The sequence below is a fragment of the Coenobita brevimanus genome, chromosome 47 (genome assembly GCF_032717465.1).
Source record: "Coenobita brevimanus isolate Jiangsu-jjx chromosome 47, ASM3271746v2, whole genome shotgun sequence".
In the NCBI taxonomy this organism is placed as follows: domain Eukaryota; kingdom Metazoa; phylum Arthropoda; class Malacostraca; order Decapoda; family Coenobitidae; genus Coenobita; species Coenobita brevimanus.
In genome coordinates this window covers 7,877,139-7,904,564 of record NC_137000.1, presented here as the reverse complement: position 1 = coordinate 7,904,564, position 27,426 = coordinate 7,877,139, and the positions used below count along the sequence as shown (strand labels likewise).

The 27,426-nt window shown below is 41.4% G+C and overlaps 1 protein-coding gene across 1 annotated transcript in view; it reads left to right on the top strand.

Annotated features, from left to right (window-relative positions):
• Window positions 1–26,446, top strand: part of LOC145399008 (uncharacterized) — a 75,661-nt gene extending 49,215 nt beyond the window's left edge. Inside the window, exons 12-16 of the mRNA XM_080271736.1 lie at window positions 10,574–10,727; window positions 11,740–11,882; window positions 20,051–20,198; window positions 23,714–23,922; window positions 25,550–26,446. Of these exons, the coding sequence (XP_080127862.1) occupies window positions 10,574–10,727; window positions 11,740–11,882; window positions 20,051–20,198; window positions 23,714–23,922; window positions 25,550–26,446 (1,551 nt within the window). The remainder of the gene's footprint in view (window positions 1–10,573; window positions 10,728–11,739; window positions 11,883–20,050; window positions 20,199–23,713; window positions 23,923–25,549) is intronic.
• The last annotated feature ends 980 nt before the right edge of the window (window positions 26,447–27,426 follow it).

Below are 27,426 nucleotides of genomic sequence, written 5' to 3'. Positions count from 1 at the left end.
TTGTATAGTATTTTGTATTTGGGAGTGGTTCTTGGAGGTCACCTCTAGGCTGGATTCAGGGTATGGTAGTGACATGTGTTAGGGGTGTATTGCTGTACGGTAGCGAGACCCGGGGATTAACCCGTTCTGTGCCAGAGCCTTTGTTGGCTCTTCTGCCTAGACTGCTGAGGGTCTGGGTGGCAAAGTTATCTAGAATGCTGGCCATTTTCAACTCCCCCCCCCCCCCATGAACAGACCTGAAAGGTTGTCAGATTAAGCTTAGTGACCGTAAAAGTGCACACTTTGGCTGCTTTCCACCTGAAAACAGGTGTTTGGGTCCAGCACACCCGGATTTGCATCAGATGACTACTTTCAGATACCGTCAGTGGCTGAGGTGAATAAATAGTCCAACTTGGCGTGGAGTGGCTGGATGCAAGTAGTATTTGTAGTATGAATACGGTACCTGGTTTATGTAATGCGGCCACAGTCGAAACTATGATGAAGGAAAGTTGAGGTTCCATGCTAATTTTACTACAGTATTTACTTTTTTTTTCATATATATTATATTCGTATAAGGCACTATAAACACCCTCATAAGGCACAGTAAACACTCATGCTGCACAGTCACATTAGTTATGGTATATCACACGTTTCTTACATTATTTTCCTTACATTACAGTGATCCCTTGATTATCCGTCATAACAGAGCCAAAGGCACGACCGGGTATGGGCATTGAATGGATACAGAGCTTTATCCTCTACTGTATCCATACCCTACCTATACCCATACTCACCCTATATGTACTGTACACTCGCTCCAGAAAGTATCGGTGCACAGGGGGTGCAATGCCTACCAAAAAGGTTCAAACAACTGCTGACATTACCAACGTCTTATTGTGTATCATCAGTGTCTGTTTATATAAACATTACATTTGCCATATGTTTGCAAGAGGATATTACTAGTTGGCGATATATGACACCTCCCGACATCAGGGCTGCCACCGTGTGGTAGGTCGGATACTAATACAGTATTTCAGCGACCTTCGTTCTGTGGTCCAAAATGTTTCACGCATGTTGTGCACCGATACTTTTGTGACCCAGTGTACAGTACCCCTTCAAAGTCTGGCAGTGTTCTGGAGTCTTTCAGCTGTTTTTAGACATCAAAACACACACTGCAATATACAAAATAATCCTAAACACTAAGAAAACAATGCATAAAAATATATATATATATATATATATATATATATATATATATATATACATACAGTAATACCTCGATATACGATACCCAGACATCTTAGACTACTGTAGTGTAAAACTGTGTGTTAAAGTTGATTTATAAACTGTTTTTAGACTTACATTAATGTGATTTAGCCATAGGTTGGGTGAACATTATCATTTTGGGGTACAGTTACTAATTTTGATTTTTTTCCAGACTTATATTTGACAATTTTCATATTTTATTTGTTGGTTTTAGTGAGTTATTTACAGGTGTTAGGCTTAGGTTAGCTTCATTGACAGCTGTTAGATCATTTAGATTGGCTTTAAACTTGTTTTTGCTTCATTTGGGTGGGTTTTGGGATTGGGTTGGGGGAAACCCATGGCTGGTAAATGGTCCACATTGAAATACATGTTAAGAGTACACCGATATACGATACCCTGTATAAGGATGGGGTTTTACATAACCAATTAGATCATTAAACCGGGGTATGCCTGTATATGCAAAACCTTACCAATATGTACAGTATCCCTCCTAATTTTGGCAGTGTTCTGAGGTCTTTTGGCTGTTTTTAGACATCAAAGCACCCATTGCAGTATGCAGAATAATCCTAAACACTAAGAAAACAATGCATAAACAAACAAAAAAAAACTACCATATGCACAGTACCTCTCCTAATTGTGGCAGTATTCTGTCGTCTTTCGTCTCTTCATAAACATCAAAACACACATTGGAATGTGCAATATAATCCCAAACACAAAGAAAACAGTGAAAAAAACAAAAAACGCAAACCCTACCAATATGTACAGTACCCCTCCTAATTTTGGCAGTGTCCTACAGTCTTTCAGCACTATTTAGACATCCAATTGTAATAACCAAAATAAAACTTACCAAAGTAATCAGGGTCTGGCTGGGATTCGAACTCAGCCCCTCGCGCTTAACACATGCGCGCGTTACCGCTGAGCCAAACAGAGGATCCCTCCTTTGTCTCTGGGCAATGCAGGCATTTATTGGCCCCATTATACCCCCTCTTTTCTGTCCATGGTAATTACTCGGGTGAGTTTCGAACACACCGTGGCATAGCATCGGAGGCCACCATTGGGGATGCTGTGGACCACACTGAACAGTTCATCCGAGGGATGTAAGGACAAGGATGCTGTCAGCAAACCGAGGAAAAACATCAGATTGCCAACCAAGCATCGCCTCACATCCCACACCGCTGACAACCAGTGTAATAACTGAAATGAAACTTATCAGATTAATCACTGGTCTGGCCAGGATTCAAACTCAGGCCCTTGTGCTTAAAACGAGCACACGTTACCACTGACCTAAACAGAGGATCCCCCTTTTGCCTCTGGGGAACGTGGGCATTTATAGACCCCATTACACAGTGTAATTCTAGACACTAAGAAAACAGTGCATAAACGGCAAAAATCCACAAATATCCTACCTATAATGTACACTACCCCTCCTAATTTTGGCCTTGTTCATCGGTCATTCAGTTGTATTTAGGGATCAAAACACACATGGGAATATCCAGTGTAGTGCTAGACACTAAGAAATCAGTGCCTAAACCACAAAAGTCCTAAAAAAATCAAGGAAGATGACGGGTGCAGTATTTTTAACCCTCTTGGGAATTCAAAAAGTTTCTCAGACAGTAAGAGTAATGGCGGACTCTGTTCACAAAGAAAAAAAAACTTTTTCCAATTTCAATATGCCCCCCAGAAATTGGTTCCATTAGTATAAATTGTATACCACCATCTTTGCTGGTGTTTATACTATAAACCAATAAAAACACACAAAACTGATGAATAAAAGTACAAGAAAGCACTGAGATGTGGTAAGTGGGGGCCCTTACCATCCACACACTCGATGTAGAGCTGCTTTGGGTGTCTGTCCTTTTTTCTCTTCCTTCCTTCCTCTTCTGTCTTTCATTTCTTCATTCTTTCCTCTTCCTTCTGCCTATGGGTGACTTTACATTTCCTCCTCTGTCTTTCTGTCCTTCATTCTTTCCTCTTCCTTCTGCCCATGGGTGACTCTATATTGAGTGACAGCACCAAATGGCTTCCTGTACACCAGGAAACCATTTACTATGCTGGGTGGTAACCATAACACCAAATTACGGCACCTGGTGGTTTAGTGGGTAATTAAGGCGCTCTAATCGGACTGAGTCTTCATTTTGTTTTTGTTTCATTTTTAAAGGCTCCAACATGCTGCATGCATCGGCCTTGGTCATCTAATGGCAGCTCTCCATGCTGCATGATCTATTGCAGCCTCCCTGTTCAGTCCCTTAACTCTGAGGTCACACTTAATGACCTCGTCCCATGTCTTTCTCGGTCTACCCCTCATAACCCCACCCCCAGTATTAACACTTCTCACCTTCCTCACCCAATTATTATCCTCCATTCTCTCCACATGCCCAATCCATCTCAATCTACCTCTCCTCATCACAACACCAATACACTCCAGTCTCATCCTACCTCTTAACTCTTCCATCGTAAACCCAGCCCCCCCAGACCTTGCCCGCAGGGACGCACTACACATCCACCTAATCATTGTCATTTCTGTATGTCTGAGCCTGCGAATATCCTCCTTCTTAACTGTCCAGGTCTCACTACCATACAGCATTACAATCCTAACATGCTGCATACAAAGACCCCTTAGCACGTAGGGAGAGTCCTCTCAATGTCAGGAGAGACAACAGCTCCCTGAACTTCTTCCAACCACTTCTCACCCTGGCCACAGAGCTAGCTCCAGCCCCACCTCCAGCACACAAAATGTCTCCTAAATAACAAAGTCTTCCACATACTCAAGAGATTCACCAGCAAGTTCAATCCTTTCACATCTGACAATCTACACCTGCTCTCCCCGACACACTGTGCACATGATATCAATATTATCTCGCAGTCTACCTCTGATACCACTACATCTCTTGTGCACCCATTTATCACAAACACCACACAAGATGGAATTACTTCCCACGCCCTTGTGGCAAACTGCACATGGCCACTCTCCCTCGTCTTTGACAGTACTGCCACCAACCCTAGATATCATCACTTTTGTTTTATCTGCATTTACCCTTAAGCCCTTGTGCCCCATACCATCTCTCCACTTCCTAAACCTTTCCTCTGCCTCCCTTTCGTTCTCTGCAATCAACACCAAATCATCAGCATTCAACATCTCCCACAGGAGTCCGTTTCTGAAGTCACGTGAGAGGGCTTCAAGTACCATGATAAACAACATGGGACTCAAAACTGACCCCAGATGCACACCAACGTTCATGGAAAACTCATCACTCAAATCTCCAGTCACTCTTACCTGGGTGCGAGCACTCACATACATAGCCATAACCACCCTAACCAGCCACTCCTCCAAGCCAAGCTTTCTCATTGCCCATTTCACCACCTCTCTAGGGACTGTCAAAGGCCTTTTCCAAATCAACAAAAACAAATTACAGATTCCTTTTCTTCCCAATATATTTTTCCTGAAGCTGTCAAACAATGAATATGGCATCAGTGGTCTCCCTACGCTGCAGGTTTATATCCAAGGGATGGTTGGGGTTTATTGCTCATGTAATACCACTCAGGGATGAGTGAGGCTGGTCACTCTCATATTAACCCATCACGTCCAGGGGTTGTTTTCACCACCCAAACCACTAGCAGGTGTTTTTCTTAAAAATCACCGTTATTTAAACCATAATTTCTCAGCTAAACCTGTAATATAAAATTATAGTATAATATGCTCTTATGATGCAATAATCATAATAATAATACAATAACAATAATGCTACAAAACACGAGATCATGTATACATGTCACCCGGATGTCCCCAGGTCGTCATGTATGCACGCCACCTGGACGGGAGGGGTTAAATGTCAGGACCAACTTTCCTAGCCCCGGGCTCCTACACTTCTCATGGGGTAATGTAGGATTGGATGATGGATGTATGGTTGGATTAAACTTGTTGGGAAGTAAAAAATACCTTCAAATAGCTTCCCAACATCCTAGTGCAAAATTTTGCCTGCACTGTGCAAGAGCTAAGCATATGTCTAGATGCAGAATTTCATGAGCTTTCTTCTGTTCGTTTCAGAATTTCGACACGACCAACAGTATTTGCATAAATCACAAAAAAAACTAAAAATCTTGTGCAGGAATGATAGCCAACACAAGGGTGGGGGAGGACTGAGGGAGAGGGAGTGAGGAAAGTTGGCCAGCTGTGAGCATGGGGAGGGATGGAGGAGGGACTGGGGGGGGAGGGGGAGAAGCAAGAGATGCCACGGAACTTTCACCGTTTGGTGAGGAGGTGGAGAGGTGCTTTTGCTCAGCTGGTGGGTTAGGCTTTGTGTTACTTCTCCGAGGGCAATATGTTCCCACTGATCCGGCCGGCTGGGAACTTTCACCATTTGGTAAGGACCCACACAGCCATTCTCATTCACCTTGTGGTTTACATCTGTTTTCCTCACGCACAGCTGGTATGTTTCCATTGATCGGGGTGGCCGGGTGATTTCAACCATACGTTGGGGATCCCTACAGCCATTCTCACTCACCTTGTGAGTTATGGTCTATTACCTGCACGTGGACAGAGAAACCAGTGATCTACTTTAAGAATTTTTTTTTACTTTGTCGGCTGGTCGGTCACCGAAGCCTGAGCTTTTATGAATGGTTACGGACAAATAAATCTGGTTACAGTTATAATATAGCCAAGGCCAAATGGATGGATATGGTGAATGAACGGATAAGGACTGTATGGATAATCGAGGGATGACTGTACTTGATTTTATGATTTACTTCTATTTACTTACATTTGCAGTACTGTACTTATTTTACTTTCATTGTATACACTATTTATGCATCACTGTTGGAAGTTCTCCAACTTTGATTGGAAGTCGGGATTAAGCACAATATCTTTGGCAGCGCAGCTTGACCCAGATTTGCGTCAGATGCTACTTTCAAATACCATCAGCGGCTGATGTGGATAGATAGTCCATTTTGGTGTGAAATGATTGGATGCATGGAGTACTTGTCGCATGGAAACATAGCCTCGTGTATGTAATGTGGCTACAGTCAAAAGTATGATGATGGGAAGTTGGGGTTCCGTGCTAATTTTATGTATTTTCACATTGGCCTTTTTTTTATTTATTTTTTTTTTTTTTTTATTTTTTTTTAGGCATGGAAGGGGAGGAGGGGTGTCTGTCATCCTATTTTCTGTCACACACTAAGGGCAGACTCAAACTATTTTGCACATGTGAGGAAAACCATGTCCGTATATATACGGACTTGGCAATTTAGGGAACTATGAGTTTGTCCGTATATAAAGGAACTGGCAATTTTGACACTGTTGGTTTGTTCGCATATATACAGACATGGCATGGAACGGGCTAAAGGAAGAGGATGTTTGTAGGCTCAAACATACAGAAATAACTGTGATCATTATTTTTTTATTTTTTTTTTTAATGCAAGGAAGAACACTCTAAAGGCTAGAAGCCTGCAAGATGGTTCCTTCTAGGAAAAAATGAAAACAAAGTAACAGAGCCAAATTCATGATCCATTAATTTTGAGATGCCTGGACACATTGCACTGCAAAAGACTGGAGGTCATAGGCAGAGGCAGTAGAAATACAGACAGAGGCAGACAGTTCCAGAGTTAACTTGTTGCATACATGAAGGACTGGGAATAATGACTAACTTTTGCATTTGAATGCTGGACAGAAAAAAGGTGGATTTGTAGTGTATCCTTGAATGCGAGGCTCTGGGGGACTAGGATTGCGATTGAAGAGTTGAGAGGAAGAGTGGGACTTGAATGTACTGGTGTTGTGATGAGGAGGGGTAGACTGAGATGGTTTGGGTGTTAAGAGCATGGAGGATGACAGGTGGGGAAGATGAGGGGTTTGAACGTCAAGAGTAGGGTTGTGAGAGGCAGATCAAAAAAGGACCTGGGACGGGGTCATTGAGTGTGACTTCATGGATAAGGGACTAAATAGGGAGGCCACCAGAGATCAAGCAGCGTGAAGTGCCACCATTAGGTGACCAAGGCTAACGTATGCAAGCATGTTTGGGCCTTTATAAGCAATACAGTAATACCTCGATAAATGATACCCCTAGATGCGATATCCCCGATGGGAGTAGAAATACCACCCTACCCCGCCTAACAATGGCCAAACCCCAGTTTAACGATGGGTTTTTATTTATTTTTTTTACCGATTTTGATGAGATTTTTAGACTAAAATTGTGTGTTTACGTTGATTTATAAACTGTTTTTACACTTAGATTTATGTGTTTTAGCCATTGGTGGGGTGAACATTGTCATTTTGGGGTACAGTTTACTTAGCCTGATTGATGATTTTCAGATTTTATTTGTTGGTTTTACTGAGGTATTGACAGGTGTTAGGCTTAGGTTAGCTTTCTTGACAGCTGTTGGGCCATTTAGATTGGTTTTAAACTTTTTGGGGGGCTCATTTGTGTGGTGTTTGGGCTTGGTTTGGGGGGGAAACCCAAGGCTGGTAAACACTCCACATTACTTTAACTGTTAAAAGTACCCCAATATACGATACCACACCTATTGATAGGGTTTTACCTAAACAGTTACATCATTAAACTGGGGTATGTTCATATGATACAAATTGTACGAAGACCACTCCACATTTCCTGACCTGATGCACTTTATTAAAGCAGCATACAGTCCACCAGTAAAACCTCTATACAAGAGTTCAGGGAACTCTCAGTTGTCCACTCGTTTCATGTCTCTGTGGACCAAGGGCTAAAGCAAGATTAAGATAACAATCTCAGAAGTGGTTATTGTTTGTACTCCCTCATGTTTAGAGATATCCAGTTTGCAGAATGCCAGATATTGTTTGCCATCACTTGCCACAACTGCAGAAATATAACAAAAGAATTATTTTTAAAATTTTCATATACTGTACATCATCATTATCATCATCCGGATCTCCTTTCCCACTCTAGGGCAGGGTGAGGAGTAGCAATTTCCAGACAGCTGAAGTTTGTCCAGTCCAATGGGCCACACTTCAATTCACTCATCTATCTGATATGCCAAAAACATTCACCACATTCTGTAGCTTCACATAAACGTATCTGATAGAGTCATTCTGGATGCTGTAACATTAAAAAGGGGTGCCGAATCCCTGATCATGCACTTCTTCTCATGACATTCATCCAGCCAGATGGATCACTTGTCAACCCCTAGCCTTACCAACTTCCATACTTCTGTTCCTCACACACCCTTTCACCATATCTCTCCACCTTCTCCTTGGCCTAAATTGGCTTTTCCCTCCTTCAGTTTTGCTCAGATATACCTTTTTCACCACTCTATTGTTATCCATTCTCTCCACATGACCATACCATGTCAGTACACTCTTTTTTATTCTAGTGACCTCAGACACTCCACATCTTTCTCGAATCAGATTATTTCATGTCCTAACCACTCTCTGTACTTCACATACATTCCTCAGCAGTCCCATCTCCACTGCTGTCACTCTTGACTTTTCATTTTCATTCCACACCACAGTCTCACGTCCATATGTTAAAGTTGGCACTTACACTCCTTCATGTAAGCCTTGTGCAGCAGCAACACTCAAGCCTCTTTTGTTTATCAAGGGCTTCATAGCACCAGCTACATTCCTTTTGTGTGTCACTCTAGTTTCCACTTCTTTTGCACATTTTCCTCTCTTTTCTATCAATGTATCCAGGTATTTGAACTCTCTCACCAATTCCAGTCTCTCTCCATTTACCGTAACATCACACTGGAAGTCACCTTCTCTCTCAGTAACCATCACTTTACTGTTTTCTACATTTACTCTCAAGGCACGACACTCACAGACATCAGCAAAACTCTGCACTAGTCTACCAAGTTCTTGTCCTGTGTTTGTAAGTAGTACTGCATGAACATACAACATATTTGAGATATTCCATCCATCACCATTCATTACCAATGCCATCCCTCTCTCCATTACTTGAACCATCCTTTGGATATAAATGTCTGAATAATATTGTACAGAATTTATTCACCTACCAAGAGCTATATGGTCTTGAACACAGCTGTATGCACATATAATAGGTAAATAAATAATTAGTTAATAAAAATTGTACAGTATACAGAAGTATACTGTACACGGTAGGACAGTGGATGTTGGAGTGGCTCTAATGAGACAGGGCAGTGTTTGGGAACTCCCTGTACTGTTGTTTGCAGATGATACGTGTTGTTAAGTGAAGTCGAAAGGGAGCTGCAAGGCTTGGTGGACAAGTCTGGGAGAGTGTGTTAGTCAAGGAATCTAAAGGTGAATGTAGGGAAGAGTAAAGTTATGGTCTTCGAGAGAAGTGAATGAAATAAGTGAATGTATAGCGAGGCTGGATGAGGAGGAAATGGAAAATGTGAGTGCGTTTAAGTACTTGGGTAGTGTGATGTGTAAGGATGGAAATTTAGAGGGTGAAGTGCTTGAAAGGGTAAGACAGGGAAGAAAGGTTGCTGGTTCCTTGAAAGCAGTGATAAACTGAGAAGTGAGCATGGAAAAAAGTTACTGCATGACAGTATTGTGATATCAACTCTAATGTATGGAAGTGAAGCATGGACCTTGTTGGAGAGACACAAGTCGAGAATGAGAGCAGTGGAAATGAGTTATCTGAGAGGAGCATGTGGAGTCGTATGGAGAGACAGACTGACAAATGAAGAAGTGAAGAAGCACTGTGGCGTGGATGTGGATGTGATAGGAAGCATTAGGAGAAACACACAGAGGTGGTTTGGCCATATGGAGAGGATGAAGAGTGAGAGACTAATGAGGAGAGTGTATGTGAGTGAGGTGGAGGGGGGGAGAGGGAGGGGGAGGCCAAGGATGAGATGGAGGGATGGAGTGGTGAAGTATATGAGAGCGGGGTGTGTGAGCTGGGAGCTGGGCAGTGAATTGGCGGGGGACAGGATGACATGGAGGCGATTTGTTTGTGGCCACCCCTTACAAGATTAAGGCGTCTGGCAATAGATAGATTATTCAGAGGTTTATTTCCGAGAGGTGGTTGGGGTTTATTGCTCACGCAATGCCACTCAGGGATGAGTGAGTCTGGTCACTCTCATCATGAATGTCAGGACCAAGTTTCCATGCCCCAGGCTCCTACACTCCTCATGGGGAAACACAGGATTGGATGATGATGATGATGATGATGATGACAAATTATTCAGGGTTACAAGAATGGATTAAAAAATCGTTAAAGATGACATACAGCACATACAGTATATAGTGACTTCATTACCCCTCTTGGCAGGCAGTGTTATCACAGAATCTAATCACCTCCAAGTTTTAAGATATGAACAAGCATTCAGCTGATTAACCAGTGATTTAATGTACAGTATCTTGCTCTCCCCTGGCCAGATTCACCAGTTGTCCTCATATGGTCATGTGTTATGTGAGGACTGTGGTCAAGAGTTCACCGATGCCACCACCTTCCGTTCTCACCACCACACCCACACACATCCTTTCCTCTGTGCCGCCTGCAACCACAGATTTCAGACACGTGTTGGCTATGGTAGTGTGCAACCAGTTTCATTTTTTGTGAAAAATATTTTATAGGAGGTTTAATAACAGTGAGATGTGACAACTCTTTCAGTGTAGACTGCATTATGTGAAAGAATATTGTGCCATAAAATAACCTATGTGCATTCTGTTTTTGTGACCATGCAGAGGCAAAACTCCAGTGCTGTGACTCAGTCTGTGGCCGCCCATGCCTCACTCGTTGCTGTAGTGCTGTTACTAAGCTCGTGTCTTCTCAGTGCTTTGTATTAAAGTGATACATTCGCCATTAGACCACATGGAATTAAGTGCACTGTACTGTACTATATGGTGTATCACTCTGCCCTCCATCAATGCCAATGCCAACATAGTACAGTATACTATGTACAGTACTGTACTGTATTGATACTGTATTGTATTTTATGCTTAATTTTTATCTTTTACTCATGGGAAAGTTTCTAGAATAGAGGGTCGAGATGGATAGTAACACATTATGCAGCTCGACACCGAATGTTGAGGTGACAGGGGGGGTACTATGCAGTATCCTGCATTCTGCATTAACTGGCGTAGGGGTTGGCTGAATTATGCCAAATAATTGAGAGTTCACTGTATCTAAGTTTTTTTTATAATTTCTAGTATAAATTTGGTGAAACTGGGAAAACTGCCGTATAGGTAGCAGTGGAACTCTAACAGGCATTTTTCTGACTTGGATGTATTAGCAAACAAGGATATCAAGAAAGGTGGCACATAGTGATGGCTGGCTTTAGTAGTTTTCTTGTAAATATGAATAAAATTATGTTTTTCTGTTTTGCCAGGGGTGCATGTGTGTAAAGGACAACAGTGTTGTGCTGTGGTGGTAAATAATTGGCTGTATTTCTGTATTGCAGATATAAGTGTGAGTTAGAATATGTTTAGTTACAAAAAAGGGTTGGTTATTTTTCATTACTGCAGATATGAGTGTGAGTGAGAGTATGAATTTGATGATAAAGATAATAAAGGTTGATTATTACTTTCTTTTCTGCCAACAGAAGTGCATGTGTGCGAAGTAGAGCAGCGCTGTGATGAGTGTGGTGCTGTGTTCCGCTCCGTCCAGGCCCTCAACCGTCATGCAGCTATTCATGGGCCACCACCACACCCCTGTCCCTCATGCCGACGATCTTACTACAGGAAGGTAAACACTTTAGTTAATCAGCTTCAAGGGTTCATGAGGCACTGATGTCTTTAATTTTGAATACGTTTTATTAATTAAATAATCATCAAATTTTAGCTAAGTATTTTAAGTTTTTAGCTCGAATAAGCTTCTAATAGGTTTCAGTTAATTTTATGTTTTATTTAATTGATTTTTTTTTTTTAACAACGTAATTTAATCATAATCATCATCATTGGTAGCAGCAACGGCAGCAGCAGCATTTAATTTTCGTAATTATTATAGGCAACTGATGTGGTAGTAGGATAAACGAAAAATGAAGCTGCAGAAACTGTCATTACTGTACCCAGTGAAGTAAGTCACACATCTACTAACTCATTATTTAAGCCTTCAGAGTTCTTAATGCCATCCTGCAGGTGAAACCACCTTGCCTAATTTTGCTTCATATCAGTAAGTTGCTCCTGCATCACCTGTCAGATACAGTGATTCTGTCAGCTGCATAACCTAACACAGGGATACAGTAAAACCTCGATATACTGGACTTCATGGTACGCCGGAATTTGCTTTTATCGGAGTCCGGGAGCCGACCGGACTGATACAGTAATCCCTCCACTATCCGATGTAACAGAGCCAAAGGCATGTCCGGAAAGTGGTCCCGTCCGGAAAGTCGGCACCGGCCTGCTGGACTGGTACTTAACCCCTCTGTGAGGCAATTCAGAATCCGCAGACATGCCCCGGGAGGCAAAAGTTTCGGGAAATTTGACATGTCATATTTTTATGATTTATGTGTTTGGGATGATGGATAATGATGAAATATCAATAAAAATAATAAAATAAATATATTTTACCTACCCATTACTGAAATTACAGCTGATGAAGCTGATGAATGCAGTATGGGTAATCCATGAGGATGCCGCAGAAAGTAAACAAACAACTTTTTTCTATCTGGTGTTTTCACTTATAGCTTGAACAGAACATTCTTTCCTTATTAGAAAAACTTATTTCTTGCTTCTGTGTACAATTATTTTCAAAACAGAACTTGTTTCCATATTCAAAAAATTGTAATTTCAACTTCTGAACTTTACTAATGCTACCAGTAATTAGAACAGAACTTATTTCCTCTCATTCAACAAAACTTTTCTTCTTCTTATAGTTTGAACAGAACATTCTTTTCTTATTAGAAAAACTTATTTCTTGTACCAAATAATCAAGAATTTCACCATCAAAAAACAGGAGAAAATACTCCATTTCAGAACTGTTTTTGTCTACTCCAGCAGCCCTTGTCACTCCACTGTGAGTTGCATCAAATCTATAGCAATTTGGTATGAATCTATCACCATTTGCCCAGATAAACCCAGATCCACCAGCACTACCAATACCACCAGGCCTACGGGGAGGGTCACACACCCTGGGATCATCATCATCATCACTTAGGTCTGAATCATCATCACTCTCGTCACTCACGGGAATAAATCCATCACTGTCACTGTCTGCCATCCCCTCACTGTCACTACCACTCTCCTGTGCCATCCCCTCACTGTCACTACCACTCTCCTGGTCATCACTATCGTACTCCAAACCTGGCGATAACTTACGTTTCACGCCAGCACTACTCACTGATACCCCTGAGGTTGACGGAGTTTGTGTATCACTGTCGGAAAATCCTTCAAAATCGGTGATGTCATGCACTTCCCTCTCTTCATCAAGTCTACTAGTCACTTCAGAGTTCTGCAAATTGCTGTCCGGTTCTGCCATCTCATCTGAATACTGTGCTGAGGGCGAAAAGTGAAGACTTCCCTCTAACTCCACGCTACGCACAATCGCGCTGCCTAACCTCCGCGCGTTGCAGACGTGAAAAAAAATCGGTCACATGTACTGTTATTACAGCATATTTTTGAAGGATTTTAGGCATATATTTGTTTGTAGAAAATTATCTTATGGTTTATGAGTCATTTTTAGGTAATTATTTGAGCATAAAATGCGAAAATAAAAAAAAAATCCACCCTAAAACCCGGTACATTTGTACCAGCAGGTTTGTTTACATATGACGTCAGAGCCCAGACCCCTCTGAGTGCAACGTGGAAGGTTGGGGGTATCAAACGATGCCACCCGTTGCCTGAGGCTCTTTTACTCAAAAGTCCCGACCCGGAATCCATCAAGAGAACCCGTCTTAAGACCCGACCCAGACTTGAAGGGTTAAGGACTCTAACCCAGCCTAACTTCGAAAGCCACCTAAATAACTCCCTACTGGACATGCATAGCACCTATTTAAAGCTATTTAAGACCCTATTCACACCAATAATGGACATAAAGCATGAAATAAATGAAAAGGAACCAAAGAATGAGGAATTAGAAGTGACTGTACCTCAGCCAGGGTACTTACAGCACGTCTGTGGCCGCCTTCTTAAGGCTTTGGCAGTGGTGAAAATGCTCTTGAAGCACGTACAGTAATCCAGTTTTTGCTGCACTTACAGTAAGTCTTTGCACTGTGAGTTATAATTGTTTAACACTGCACATTGTTAATTGCACCATGCCAGTTTCAACCGCCAGTTTGCACTCCACAGTTCATCCTTTGCACTCTAAATTCTAATTTCTTAACACTACACAACACTGTAAATTCCTGTGTGGTCTGCTGGTGAGGAATTGCAGTTTATTCACTGTTTATTCACAAAAAAAGAGCACATGTGGCATCCACTGCGATAAGCATCCACTCGCGATCGAAGTTAAGTGGTAACTGTTGGAGTATTGGTGACAGGGAAACAGAGTTGCCAGATCACAACAGCCACATTACCAAACTCCTCAATTTTCATTACCAAATTCATAAAGCTAGCATTTATTCTTCTCTAATTATATATACAAGTGGAAGTACATGTAATCACTCTCCTTAAATTTAACAGCATGTTGATTATTTTCACGCTATGTATGCTAGCAGATTAATCAGAGAGAGCAGACACTCCACCATCTCCATCCTGTGTATCCTCATACATGTGAAAAATCCATTTGGTAATGCATTATTCAGATTCATTACCAAATGAATTTTTCATTACCAAATTGGCCCACATTTGGTAATGAAAAATACCAAATGGCAACCCGGAGGGGAGAGGAAGGAAGGGATGAAGGGGTCATGGTGTAAACAGCTATTCAGCGTTGCGCGGCAATTTCAAATTACGGGAGGGAAAAAAATATATTTATATATATTTGGGGGGGATCTGAAGTTCCAGGTCCACAATGTCCGGTAAGTGGGGTGTCCAGAAAGTGGGCGTCCGGATAGTACTGTATAGGGATTACTGTCTCTGATATTTTGGAATAACTTCCAAAAAATGCAACTTCTGTCTGGACCGCAGAAAGGACGAGAAAGTATTTTGTATCAGAATATTGTCTGCACTGTTTGTGTAGTCGTGCGTTGGTTAGTGGTGGGCTGGCAGCATCACTGCTTGCCTCAGTGTTACCAACCATAGGGTAATTCAGCCTCATTTCCTGGTCTGTGGGGCAGTAGGTTAATTTTATAAAATCTTAGCAAAATTTAGGATAATAACAAATTTTTTGTATGACTGATACTTATTTTACAGTAAAAGATAAATAATATAGTACTGTATACGGAAAGCGAATCTGCTAAAAAAAATACTAATTTAAAAAGGGGAGTGGTTAGGATTATGGCAGTTAGAATTTAGCAGTTGTGTCAGGTGGTTCAGTTAGGTTAGAAATAGGTTAGGTTAGGTTTGATAAGGTTACTTTAGGATAGGTTAGGTTAATACCACTACAATTTGGCTTAAACCGCCAGAATTTAGCAATTATGTGTGATGGTCCAGTTAGGTTAAAGTAATCCTAACCCCTGCCTTTTGAAAATTCTCCAATACTCTCTAGAGTCTAGTACATCAGAAGAGAAACTGCGTCAATGATAAATAATGTCACCCATCATTATTGAAAATGTATCTCATGAATCTGGCAGCTGACAGGGCATCAGCTGCTCAGGTCCAAATCTTGCATTAAACAAGAGAAACCACATTTTTTGTTGTTGCTATATACCAGCATATAAATGAAAACAGTACAGTATCATTTTCATCCTGAGCCATGGAGTAATGAAGGGAAATGTAGGGTAATATTAGTGTCTGTGTAGGGCAGAGAGGTTTTTGGGGGTTGGCAACAGTGGCCTGCACTCTCAACCCAGGCTTCAATTCAAGTCTGATTTATGGAGACCCAGTGGTGGGTATTCTCCTAGGCGCTCTTACCATCTCACAATTTTACCCCCTACGGAATACAAAATGGCTTCTCCTGCCCTGGTGCTGCTGCTGCTGCCGATGGTCATAATAATGATGAAGATGATGGTGATGACAGTGATGATGGTGATGTATACAGGCAGAGTGAACATCTTTAGTTTGTAAGTTCATAAATAATAAGGCATATAAAGTGTACAGTACAGTATCTGAGGTGTTTAAAATTAAATTGTAACAATAAAGTACAGTATTTTCTAAGTGCTAAAAAATTAGAAAAGTGGTGTACTCATTTTCTAAGCGCTAAAAAATTAGAAAAGTGGTGTACTCGTTTAGTATAAGTGCCTTTAAGTTCAATAAGTGTATCATCTACCCCTCCAGTACAATCATCTCGACTGTACAGACTCCACTAATCGATCACTTCAGCTATGTACACCCCAGTAAGGTGTAAGACATGTTTATCAGTGTACAGTACAGTATTATTATATATATTACACCATTTGATTATTGTAGTGAATGTATAATACATTACAGTACTGCAGTGGTAGTGAGAACAGTTGATGACACCACAGTGAAAAACTGTTGTTGTGATCTGGACAAATATCAGACATGTCGGAAAAATTCTAGGTCAGTGGGGTGAAGTTCAGGTGTCACTTTTTTCGGAATTTCATTTTTTTCAGACTGGCTTGGGTCCTAGTTAGTTCGATATATCGAGGTTCTACTGTATACAGGCAGCCCTCCACATTCGCCGGAGTTATGGGACACAGACCCCTGCGAATGTGGAATTTCCGCGAATGTTTGGTGCACCATCCCGTAAATGCCACTACAACTGCAAATCACCCCATGAGCAAGTTTGTACATACTGTACCCAATAAACTATATCTGGGACCTGAAAGCTGCATAAAATATCACAAATAGTAACAGACCAACTGTATAAAAAAGTTTAATAACAAATAAGTTTTGACTGGGTATGGCTGTACTAAGGGTAAAATATATCCCTGGTGACTTCCACAGACTCCCGCGACTGGGCGCGTCTCGCGCTTATCTATGTGATTGCAGCCAAGTCATCAGCTACATATTTACCCCAGCTTCTTACAACCATACCCATTAAATTCATAGTTAACTCACCACTGTCCCTGAAGTTTTGGTGGACAAACTCTGCTGACAAAGTTATCACAAGTACTGTAAATCGCACAGTCGGGTGCTTATTCACTCACTAATAGCACAGGAATGCACTTATTACCTCTGAACATGTGAGCGCACAATTATTGGGCACAATAATGAAATTATGGGAGGTTTGGTGTGGCAGCATGGAGGCAGCGAAGTGACTGCGATTTTGGTAGGACACAGACCGAAAGAGAGACGGTTGAGCGCAGGAGTGCGATGGCTTGGTGTGGGCTGGTTTGGCATGAAATGACCCGTGAGCATCCGCACTGCTACACTTTGTGGCCGTGAACGCAATCTTGACTCCACAGGGGCAATCTGCGAGATTTGCGAAAATTGAATCCACGAATGTGGAGGGCAGCCTGTACATACTGTAAAACATCGATATAATGGACTTCAATATATACCTATCCTCCACTATTTGACAGGGATGCATTCCATAAAAAGTGGTTGAATAATGAACTGGTTGAATAACGAACCAATTTTTCCCACAAGATTGTTAAGAAGTAGGGGGGTTAAGTTCCTGACCACCTTCATCATTCAAAAAGTATTCAATAAGCATGGAAAAAATACCGGTATATATGAACGAAAGTGACACAGGGATTTGAGGTGTTTTCTTTTAGACCTGTGTTCTCAAGGAAAATTATTTTAGTACTACATACATCTGAGATGATTGACATTTGACTTTCGATCAAAAAATTACTGGAGGACAAATGAAATATACCTGCTTAACAATATTAAAGGAAGCCTCCTGAATGCCTTCTAAAGCGAGTTAATTGTCGATCCCACTGACTGAACATGATGTTACCACACCAAACAAACTCAAATGTATTCAATTTAAAACCATAAATAGCAGTGGAATCCTAACTGGATGTGCTGAAACCAAACTGGTACCTAACGTATTGCAAACCAAGATGTGCATTCCGTAAAACTGGCACCAAAGTAGTATCGCGCATTAAAAGCGTTCGTTAATAATTGGCGCATTCATCACCAGGGTTGCCATTTGGTATTTTTCATCTCCAAATGTGGGCCAATTAGGTAATGAATCAGCATGATCCATTACCAAACAGATTTTTCACATGTTTGAAGATACAGAGGATGGAGACAGTGGATTGTCTGCTCTCACTGATTAATCTGCTAGCCTATATAGCACGAAAATAATGAGCATGCTGCTAATTATAAGGAGAGTGATTATTTCCATTTGTACATACAGTATAAGTAGTGAAAAATAAATACTGTACTCGCTTTTAGAATTTGGTAATAGAAAGATAAATTTGGTAATGAAAATTGAGGAGTTTGGTAATGTGGCCTAGTTCAGAACTGGCAACCCTGATCATCACCCGACCATGTGATGGCGAAACACTCACTTAGGTTGGTGACGACATGACTGCGCTTGACAGAGGTAATAGTTGGGGTCTTGGGTGGAGCCATGGTGATGCTGTAGTAATCCACGAGGCCAAAAAGAAATGCAGATGGATGAAGAGGCAACCGATCAGCACAGCAGAGCACAGGAGATAGGCAACTCAGCTGGTCCGTCTGGCGGCATGCAGTTTGAATTGTCAAAATAGTGGGGATAACCATGTCGAACAACAAAAAAGGGTATATCTTTATAAATGTTGAAACAACAATTGTCGAATAATGATCGATCAAAAAATGAGGGTTGGTGTACTGGAATTTGCTTTTATTGGTCTTGAGGAGCCTACTGGATTATATTTTTATATGTGGGGAAAAGTCTGATAAAGCCAGAAGCGGTCTGGACTGCTTGACCTCTGTCCAGCTTGGGCAGAGGGATGGTAGAGGATAAGGATGTTTGGGTAGGTTGTCATGACCTTGATGATGGGCATTGGATGAGCATTGGGTGGTTGTTGTGACCTTGATGATGGGCATTGGCTTGGCATTGAGTGGTTGTTGTGACCATGATGGGCGTTGGTTGAGCAATGGGTGGTTGTCGTGACCTTGATGATGGGCTTTGAGTGGGCATTGGTTGGTTGTCGTGACCTTGATGATGGGCATTGGGTGGTTGTGGTGACCTTGATGATGGGCATTAGGATACCGGGCTAATATAGGACCCGGTCCCCTCTATAGGAGGGGGGAATCTTTAAACAAACGAACGAACGGGTGGCTGTTGTGATCTTGATAATGGGCGCTGGATGGGCATTGGGTGGTTGTCGTGACCTTGATGATGGGCATTGGCTGGGCATTGGGTAGTTGTTGTGATCTTGATGGGCATTGGATCAGCACTGGATGGTTGTCATGACCTTTATGATGGGCGTTGGATGAGTATTCGAGTGATTCAGGATCTTGAGGACGTACATTGCTGGATACGAGTTGAATAACAAGTACTGAAGCAACAGCAATGAAAAAAAGCAGTTGATGCCATCTGGACTAAGGCCTGATATATCGGAAAAAGCAGGGGGAATTTCGGATGTCGCTTTTATTGGAATGGCTTTGGCCCCAATTAGTCCGTCATAGTGAGGTTTTACTGTAGTTCATCTGTTCAGTTCTGTCCACGTTTCACTATTTCTCATTTAGCTTAAATGGTATAATCTGCTCAGTCCTCATATACTTGTATGTCTCAGCTGACCTATTCCTGTACTATCGCTGTTAACTTTTTGTACTTTTACCATACTGGTTTCTTGCATCATTATTTTAATGTATGAGTAGATGCAAACACTCCCTCATGCAGTCTCGGTAGTTAATACTGTACTGTATTCTCTTCACTATGAATTCCTACATAAGACAAGCCATTTACTTTCTTCAGTCATCATTTCCTTTTGAAATTTTTTAATCAGTCAAGTAAAAATATTTGATCAACAGGAGAGCTTAGACCGGCATGTGTGTCACTGTGAAGCTGAGGTGAAGGAGAAGCCCAAGCAAAAGGAGCAGAGTAGTTTTCCTTGCCATGTATGTGGGTCTGTATTGGCAACTAAACGTAGCTTCAACACCCACATGCGTTCTGCCCATGGTAAGATAATATGGGTGGTAATGTGAGAAGGAGTAGAAGAAAATATGTGTGAGTAGATGTGAAATTTATTTTGAACTAATTTTCACTTTGACTTCTGTTGGCATCTTCCCCTAAAGAAGCCATTCATGACTAGTCGGGAATAAATCTCACGTCTATTCACCTGTGTTTTCCAGTATCTTCTCACATGTCAAAATGTCTCTGTGTTCTGTAAATTGTAATGACAGTGATAATTAAATGTTGTATGTAGAATAAACCACTGCATAATACTGATGAGAATACATAACTCAGTAATTTACATTTATTTAATTATCCACACCAAGAGACTAGAGGTCTAGAAGAGCAGTGCATATTTTTTTTCTACCTTGATGATCTTGTTTATATTGTCAATCTATCTCTATCTATAGCCAGATGCCTTAATCCCATAAGGGATGGCCACAAAACAAATCGCCTCCATGTCACCCTGTCCTCTGCCATTTCACTTCCCTCTCCCCAACTCACACACTCCTCTCTCATATACCTCTCCTTATCATTCCCTCTATCTCATCCATAGCCTCTTCCTCCCTCGCCTCCCCCTCCACTTGACTCACATACACTTTCCTCTTTAGTCTCTCGCTCTCCATCCTCTCCACATGGCCAAACCACCTCAGTGTATTTCTCCTAACGCTTTCTGTCACATCTACATCCACACCACAATGCTCCTTCACTTCCTCACTTGTCAGTCAGTCTCAGTGTAACTCCACATGCTCCTCTCAAATAACTCATTTCCTCTGCTATCACCCTTGACTTGTGTCCTTCCAACAAGGTCCAAGCTTTACTTCCATATGTTGGAGTTGGTATCACAATATTATCATGCAGCGACTTCTTTACTTCCATGCTTACTTCCCAGTTTCTTATCACTGCCTTCAAAGAACCAACAACTTTTCTTCCTTGTTGTACACTTTCAAGCACTTCATCCTCTAAACTTCCGTCTTTACTCATCACACTACTCAATTACTTAAATGTACTCACATTTTCCATTTCCTCATCATCCAACCTCACTGTATACTCATTGACTTAATTTCTCTCGAAGACCATAACTTTTCCTTACATTCTCCTTTAGATTCTATTTCTTACACACTCTCTCAAACTCATTCACCAAGCCTTGCAGTTCCCCTTTGCCTTCACTTAACAATACAGTATCATCTGCAGACAACAATGCAGGAAGTTTCCAAATGCTGCCCTCTCTCATTAGAGCCACTCCAACATTCACTGTCCTTCCTTGTTTCTCTTTCATAACCCTATCCATATACAGACTGAACAATCATGGGGACATGACACATCCTTGTTTCCATCCAACATTCAGTTAGAAAAATTCACTCAGTTTACTATCCACATGCTCTGCAGCCTTAGCACCCTCATACATATTCTTCACAGTATTCAACAACTTCCCATATACTTCACATACTGTATTCTTAATACAGTACTGTATTTCCACATTCCTTGTCTATCCACTCTCATATGCTTTCTTCAGATCCATGAAGGCTGCAAACAACTTCTTCCTCTTCTCTAGAAACTTTTCCTCTAAAGACCTAAGAATGACTATCTGATCTACACACCTCTTTGCTTCCTAAAACCTCCCTGTTCTTCTCCAACTAATTCCTGTTATTTTCTTAACTCTGTCAATAAGTATCCTGCCCCTATTGCACTAAGAAGACAAATGCCCCTGTGATTACCACACACTTCTTTTTCCCCTTTCCCTTTGTACAGGGGAATAATTATACCTGACTTCCAATGAACTCTACCTTCCATCCAGGCCAATCTGCACATCTTCCACATCCATTTTACTATCTCTCTCCCATGCTTGAGCATTTCACCACACACTCCATCAGTTCCAGGGGCTTTCTCCATTTTGACTTTCTTCATTGCTTCCTTCCATTCTACTGATTTCTTCCTCCCTTCTCACTACACTCCTTCTCCCAGCCATTCCCCAGCCACTTATACTCGTACTGCTTTCATTCTCAATGTTTAACATTTCCTTAAAATGTTCTCTCCATCTGCTCACATTTTCTCCCTTCTCCACTATCAGTCTACCATTACCTTTCACTCCCCTACTATCTTCCGTATCACCCTGTCTAACTCTACCTCCTTCTAGAACTTTTTCTTATTTTCCCTTCAGTTTACACTCAAGTTCCTTCCAGATTCCTCATCCACTCTTTTCTTACTCTCATTTACTAATCTTTTCACCCCTCTCATCATCTCTACATATAACACTCTATTCTGTCTCTTGACTTCCTCCATGCCTCTGCTTCCCCTCCATTCACTGTATGCTTTCATCTTTTGTGCCACAGCTTGCCTTACCTCTTCATTCCACCATGCTGTTTGTATAGTACAGTACAGGTATACCATGATATACAATACCTCTTGATGCGATAACCTGGCTTAGCGATGGGGGTAGAAATACAATAAAACCTTGATATAACGGACTTCAATAGACCGGCATTTGCTTTTATCAGAATCGAGGAGCTACCAGACTAAATTCCTATATAGTGGAAAAAGTCTGATAAAGCCAGAAGCAGACCGGACTGCCTGACCACTGCAGCTATGTTCACCACAATAAGGCAAATAAAAGACATGTTTGTCAGTGTACAGTACAGTATTATTATAAATATTATACTGTTTGATTAATGTAGTATAGCTGTAACACAGTACAGTACCGCAGTGATAGTCAAAACAGTTTAAAAACCATTCATGCTATCTGGACTAATGTCTAATATATCGGAAAAAGTCCGAGTTAGCAGGGGGAAGTCCGGATGTCGCTTTTATCAGAATTTCTCATTTTTCAGAGTGGCTTGGGCCCCAATTAGTCCGTTATAGTGAGGTCTTACTGTACCACCATACTCCGCCTAACGATGGCCAAACCCCGGCTTAATGATGGGTTTTGATTTTTTTTTTAATACCAATTTTGATGGTATTTTAGACAAAAATTGTGTGTTTAGGTTGATTTATAAACTTTTTTTAGACTTAGATGAATGTGTTTTAGCCATAGGTGGCATGAACATTGTCATTTTGGGGTACAGTTTACTAAACGAATGTTTCCAGACTTATATTTGACGATTTTCAGATTTTATTTGTTGGTTTTAGTAAGTTATTTGCAGGTGTTAGGTTAACTAGTTTTACAGTTGTTAGACCATTTAGATTGGCTTTAAACTTGATTTTGGACTCATTTGGGTGGGTTTACATCTTGGTTGGGAGGGAAACCCAAGGCTCAAAAATGCATCCGTATACTTTACATGTTCAATCTGCCCAGAGAAACGATACCCCAACTAACGATGGGTTTTTACTTAACCAGTTGCATCGTCAAACCATGGTATACCTGTTTATTATTTTACTGATTGATTAATTTTTTATGGGAATAACGATCAAGACTGAGATGTTAATTGTACTTAGTTTGATTAATTTTTGACATAAATAAGGATCAGGATTGAGATGTTAATTTACTGTACTTATTTTTTTTTTTTAATGTGTATTTGTTTCAGGTGAGGGAGGAGCTCATGAGATGATGTGTGAAGTGTGTGGTAAAGGGTTTCAGCGGAGTGATCTGCTGCAGCAGCATCGTGCAGTGCATGCTCCTCCATCACTACCTTGCCCAACTTGCAACAAATTTTTCAAGACTCGTAAATCCCTTGAGGTTCATTCGCTAATCCATCTTAATATTAAGAGGTTTGCGTGCAAGTATTGTAATAAGGTTAGTATTTTGCATTTACACTATTGTAAAAATTATTGAATAGATTATCTGATGCCAAAGTTGTTTCCAGCTCTTATTTCTGATTGGTTCACATCCCATGTTTAGTTTTTTGGGACGCACAGTTTGGCTGATATTGTCTAATACCTTTCATATGTATTTACTGTATTAGGTGCTACCCAAAAGCTTAGGGAAATTGACCATGAAAGAAAAATTACTAACCCTAACTCCTAGTTTCTACCATCTTCAAAGTGGTTCCCATGGGCATGTATACAGCGATCCCAGCCGTTTCTCCAAGATTCCATACATAAATAATGAAGTGGAAGAACAGTGACTATGTTCTCCACCATGACAATGTGCCCACCCACATATCATTTGTTGTTCAGTAGTTCCTAGCATCCCAAAACATAACAATCATTCTCCATTCCCCAATTCTCCTGATATTGCCCCTTGCTACTTCGTCCTGTTTCCCATGATGAAATTCTGGCTGAAAGGGCATCGTTTTGGCATGATTGAGGATGTCTAGGCAGAACAGTATGAGGTGCTCAACACAGTCACATTTGAGGACTTCAGAGATGCATGGAATCTTGGAAAAAATGCTGGGATTGCTGTATACACACCCAAGGGGACTATATACGTCAAAAGTCATTCATTCATTCATCATCCAATCCTACATTGCCTCATGGGGAGCGTAGGAGCCTGGGGCTAAGCAAGTTGGTCCTGACATTTAAGACAAGAGTGACCAGCCTCACTCATCGCCGAGTGGCATTACGGGAGCAATAAACCCCAACTACCCCTTGGATATAAACCTTCACCATCTCAATCCGATTTGGAGCGCCGTAGTTACCCACTAAATCACAAGGCGCCAAAATTTGGTTATATGGTTACCACCCAGCATTGTAAATGGTTCCCTGGTGTACAAGAAACCATTTGGCTTGTCACTCAGTGTAGAGTCACCCACAAGCAGAAGGAAGAGGAAAAATGAAGGAAATAAAGACAGAAGAGGGAGTGTAAAGTCACCCGTAGGCAGAAGGACGAGGAAAGAATGAAGGAAAGACAGAAGAGGATGGAAGGAAAGAAAGATGAAGGAGAGGAAAGGGCAGACATCTGAGAGCAGCACTACATCAAGTGAGTGGATGGTGAGCGCACCACCTACCACTTCGTAGAAAATAGGAGTTAGGGTTAATAATTTTTCTTTCATGGCCAAACTTCCATAATTTGGGGGTAACATTTTGTAAGTATTTTTAAAAATTCAGATAATCACTGCCTGTCTGTTAATCTGTTTATTCATCTTACTAACACTTGTAAAATTTTAAAGAAATTCCTTGCAGAGCGGTCACAACAAAAGAATCTCCAGATTCCGTTGTCAAAACAGTACATATTTCTCTGACTCTGACCCACTCTATCACTTTCATTTATTCTTGCAAATAAAATCTACAATTTTTCTTTGCAACAGGGTGGTCCTATCATTACAGCATCATCATGTACAGTACTGTACCACACTTTCAACTATTTCCTTCTTATTGCACCATGTAATGTACTGTACTTGTGTTTGACTCATTAATATTGGCATGATGTAACTGGTTCAAATAATTTATTTGCTTGAAAATTGTTGTACTTAACTTTGCAGAAATTCCACCAAAAGGTGAATTTGAGTCGACATGAGAGGAGTCACTTCCCACGAGGATCAATCAAGTGCCAATACTGCGCCACACACTGTTCATCCACAGAGGACCTCAAGTCCCACCTCCTTTCTCACACACTCATACAGCCCCAAGGAGAGAAGCTACATCAGGAAAATGTTATAACGTCAGACAAGGATGTCTCTGGGCCTCGACAGGATTTAGCTAATTTAGATGCTGAATCAGAAAACTTTAATCTGAATGAAAAGGGAGGAGTGGAACTGAAACAGAGTTTGAAAAATGGCAAAGCACTCAGCTCAGATTACAGCACTGAAATTGTCCATGCTGTTGTACCTGTGATTGCCTCAGACCTAAGCCTGCATACTGATTCTGTATCAGATAATAGCCTCAACCATCATCAAACAGTCTTCCTGCCTCCAAGAATATCAAATATTTGTTTGTCCACAAGACAGGAATCCTTGAATAATGACTATTTAGTATCAACACAGCCAGCAATTATGTCCTCTGCAGCATCCCCACAAAATGTTGGTAACTCAAGTGTGTTTAAAGTAACAAACAAATCTAGTTCTGTGGAAGATAATCTGCCTTCTACTGTTCTCATCACAACCAGTCCAGTGCCACCCTTGGACAACTCACACTTAGGCCCACCAGAGCACTGTCAGGTGTCAGTGGTTCGTAGAGAACAAGGAGGAGCACAAGTGGGCAAGATCAGCCACTTGAATTTAGGACCAAACCCCTCACTTGTAGAGGAGGTGTGTCTCTACCAACCTGCTACTACCACCACTCCAGGCACCACCTCCCAGAACCAAACCCAAGCATTAAATAGTGATCACTTGGTGAAGAGTGTTGTGCTCATGGCTCAGCCACCCTCTGGTAACTGCTAAAATATCTGTGAGGATGGTATTCATATACCGGTATGTCTATCTATCTATCCATTGCCAGACACCTTAATCCCGAAGGGGTTGCCACAAACAAATCGCCTCCATGTCGCCCTGTCCCCCGCCACTTCACTGCCCTGCTTCCAGCTCACACACCCCCCTCTCTCATATACCTCTTCACTCCATTCCTCCATCTCATCCTTGGCCTCCCCCTCCCATTCCCCTCCTCCACCTCACTCACATACTCTCCATGTCAGTCTGTCACTCTCCATCCTCTCCATGTGGCCAAACCACCTGAGTGTATTTCTCCTTATACTTTCTATCACATCCATATCCACACCACAATGCTCCTTCACTTCCTCATTTGTCAGTCTGTCTCTCCATGTGGCTGCACATGCTCCTCTCAGATAACTCATTTCCATTGCTCTCAGTCTTGATGTGTCCATCAAACAAGGTGCAAGCTTCACTTCCATACGATAGAGGTGGTATCACAATAGTGCCATGCAGTGACTTTTTTTTTTACTTCCGCACTCACTTCCCTGTTTCATATCACTGCTTTCAGAGAACCAACAGCCTTTCTTCCTTGTTGTACCGTTTCAAGCACTTCACCCTCTAAACTTCCATTCTTACTCATCACACTGCCCAAGTACTTCAGTGCACTCACATTTTCCAATTCCTCTTCATCCAACCTCACTGTACATTCATTGACTTCATTTCTCTCGAAGACCATAACATTTCTCTTTCGTACATTCATGTTTAGATTCCATTTCTTACACACTTTTCCAAACTCATTCACCAAGCCTTGCAGCTCCCCTTCGTCTTCACTAAACAATACGGTATCATCTGCTAACAACAGTACAGGGAGTTTCCAAACACTGCCCTCTCTCATTAGGGCTGCTTCAACATTCATTGCCCTACCTTGTACCTCTTTTATAACCCCATCCATATACAGATTGAACAACCATGGAGACATGACAAATCCCTGT